General features: G+C 58.9%; 1 protein-coding gene across 1 annotated transcript; it reads left to right on the plus strand.

Moving 5' to 3' along the window:
- Positions 1-1,128: 1,128 nt before the first annotated feature.
- Positions 1,129-1,908, plus strand: LOC126232437 (uncharacterized). Its single transcript, XM_049942693.1, has one exon. It carries the CDS (start codon positions 1,129-1,131, stop codon positions 1,906-1,908), a length of 780 nt encoding a protein of 259 aa, XP_049798650.1.
- The last annotated feature ends 469 nt before the right edge of the window (positions 1,909-2,377 follow it).

The raw sequence follows: 2,377 nt of genomic DNA on the forward strand, positions 1-2,377 counted from the left end.
ATCGGGTAAATTGAAATCTCCACCTAAGACCCTAACATGCTGAGGAAAATGTATGTGAAATGTGTTTCCAAAATCCGTCTCTCCGTTGTTCTGCCACTAATGCTGCTGCGTCGGGAGGTCGGTCAAAGGAGCCAATTATTATTAAACCTAGCTCGGTTGTTGGGTGTAACCTCCACCCACAATATTTCACAGGAACCATCCACCTCTACTTCACTACAGGATCAAAACTACTACTCAAACAGCGACGAACACACCACCACCGGTTGCATGCAATCGAGCCTTTCTAAAACACCGTCTGTACCTTTGTGACAATTTCGGCAGAATTTATCCCTGGCGTCAGCCAGCTTTCTGTACCTTATCACGATTGCAGAGCTTCGGTGCTTTCTCTGTCAGCGCTTGCGGTTCCGGTACTGTACCAACGCAGCTTCGACAGTTGACAATTAACAAACGATACCGATTGCTGCTTGGTCCCCGCACCCGTTGAGGCTGCTGTTGCCCCCTTTCTGTACTTGCCCAAGGCCATCTAACCTAACAAAACCGCCCAGCCCACGCCACACAACCCCTGCTACCCGTGTAGCCGCTTGTTGCGTGTAGTGCTCTCCACCTAAGACTATAACATGCCTTCGACATTCGCAGTGTACAACACCTTAGGTTAGGGTTGGCGTCGCTTGGGTTAGGTTAGGTTACGTTAGGTGGACGTGGGTTAGGTTAAGGGTTAAAGTTAGGTTAGGCGTCAAAGTTAGGTTAAGCGTTCGGACGTGAGGCGTCAGGTGGCCGCACCTACCTTACGGCCGGACATCTTAGGTTAGGCTAAGGGCGCCGAGGTCACGTTACGTTCACCTTCGGGCGCCACACGTAGCTGTCACAGGTAGGTAGTAGTTCGGTCGGTCGGTCGTCGGCAAGCCGCAAAAAACTACAGACGACGTCGACAACAAGACCGAGCAGGAGGCAGATATATACCGAGCGCCAAAGAGACCGACCACACACACACACACACACACACACACACAAAACAACAAACACCACCCACCGGCCAAAGGGGCACCAAAAAAACCCACAAAGCCGAGCACCACACGTCGCGACCAGAGGCAACCCGCAACCGCAACGGCGCTTTCCGCACCGGGCCGGATGCACGTACGACAACACCGCTACCCGTACACAAGGCCTCCCATTGCACACAGCCGCTCTGTGTTCAACATCATCAATGGCGCGCCCGCGGCTCGTCGCGGTCGCAGCCATGACGCCGCCGCCACTTTTGCACCAACACATTCACGCACCGCAAAACAGCTCGCCGACCCACCGACACAGCACAGCCGACAAACAAAAACAACCGCGGCGGCGGCAACAAAACAAAACAAACACCTCGCACCAAGCGTCCGACAGAAAACAAACGGACAGGCACACAGGCCTCTGCTAACGACCACGACACAGCGGCACGCTGCCCCTTTCCCGCCACTCTCGATTCACAGCGCACGCGACCCCGTCGTCGACGACGACACGCGACGGGCTCGCTTCCCGCAACCTACACCTTTCCGCCACTACGCACGGCTCCACCCGACGCCCGTCGCAACGGCACTACTGCACGCACTATCACCCCCGCCGCCGCCGCCGCCGCCGCCGCCTCCTCCTCTCTCCCCCTTCCCGTACACAACAACACAGCCAAAAACACACTCACGACCCAAACATAACAACATGGCACGTGCATCGGCGCACACCCCCAACCAGTCACCGTCGACACAACCACACGCAAGGCACGGAAAAACCGGCGTCCTTCCACGTTGCCATCAAAGCAGCACAAACAACCACACAGGAGGAACCACCAACAACTGCCGGCCGGCCGGCAACCACCAAACGCACATTCCCGCTCGCCACCACACACCTCTCGGCAGCCGTTTCGCAAAGACATGACATGACATGACGCGACATCATCGCATCACGGGCGACGCACGCACACCGACCCACTTTCCCGCCCGTCTCTCTCTCTCTTTTTCTTCCGACGCCTTCGGCCGAGCACACACGTACGTGGCACAACGCCCAACACAGTCACACACAGTCGACAGGCGCACGCCCAGGCACGCAACGACGCAGCGCAGCAAAGGCGCCCGCGACACATACCTCCTCTCCCGTCTCGCCGCCGACCGCCAGCCAGCCACTCGCAATGTGCACTGGCCAACCGGACACACGTCCACCGCGCCGCCTCCGACCACCCGCCAGGGGGCGCTCACGTCCGCGACAACAGCGCGGCCCGCCGCCGGGCGGGCCCAGCCCGGCCCAGGCGGCGCGCGCTGCTCTGCACTCGGCGCGCCGCGCCACACATCCTGCTGCAGACCGGGCTCGTCTCTCTGTACGCGTCTGCGTCTGCCCGCATCTCATCTTC

Source organism: Schistocerca nitens, unplaced genomic scaffold (genome assembly GCF_023898315.1).
Source record: "Schistocerca nitens isolate TAMUIC-IGC-003100 unplaced genomic scaffold, iqSchNite1.1 HiC_scaffold_515, whole genome shotgun sequence".
NCBI classification, from domain to species: Eukaryota; Metazoa; Arthropoda; class Insecta; order Orthoptera; family Acrididae; genus Schistocerca; species Schistocerca nitens.

What these genes read in the sequence shown, in the direction of transcription:
- LOC126232437 (XM_049942693.1), top strand. Translation starts at nt 1,129, where the DNA reads ATGCACGTACGACAACACCGCTACCCGTACACAAGGCCTCCCATTGCA.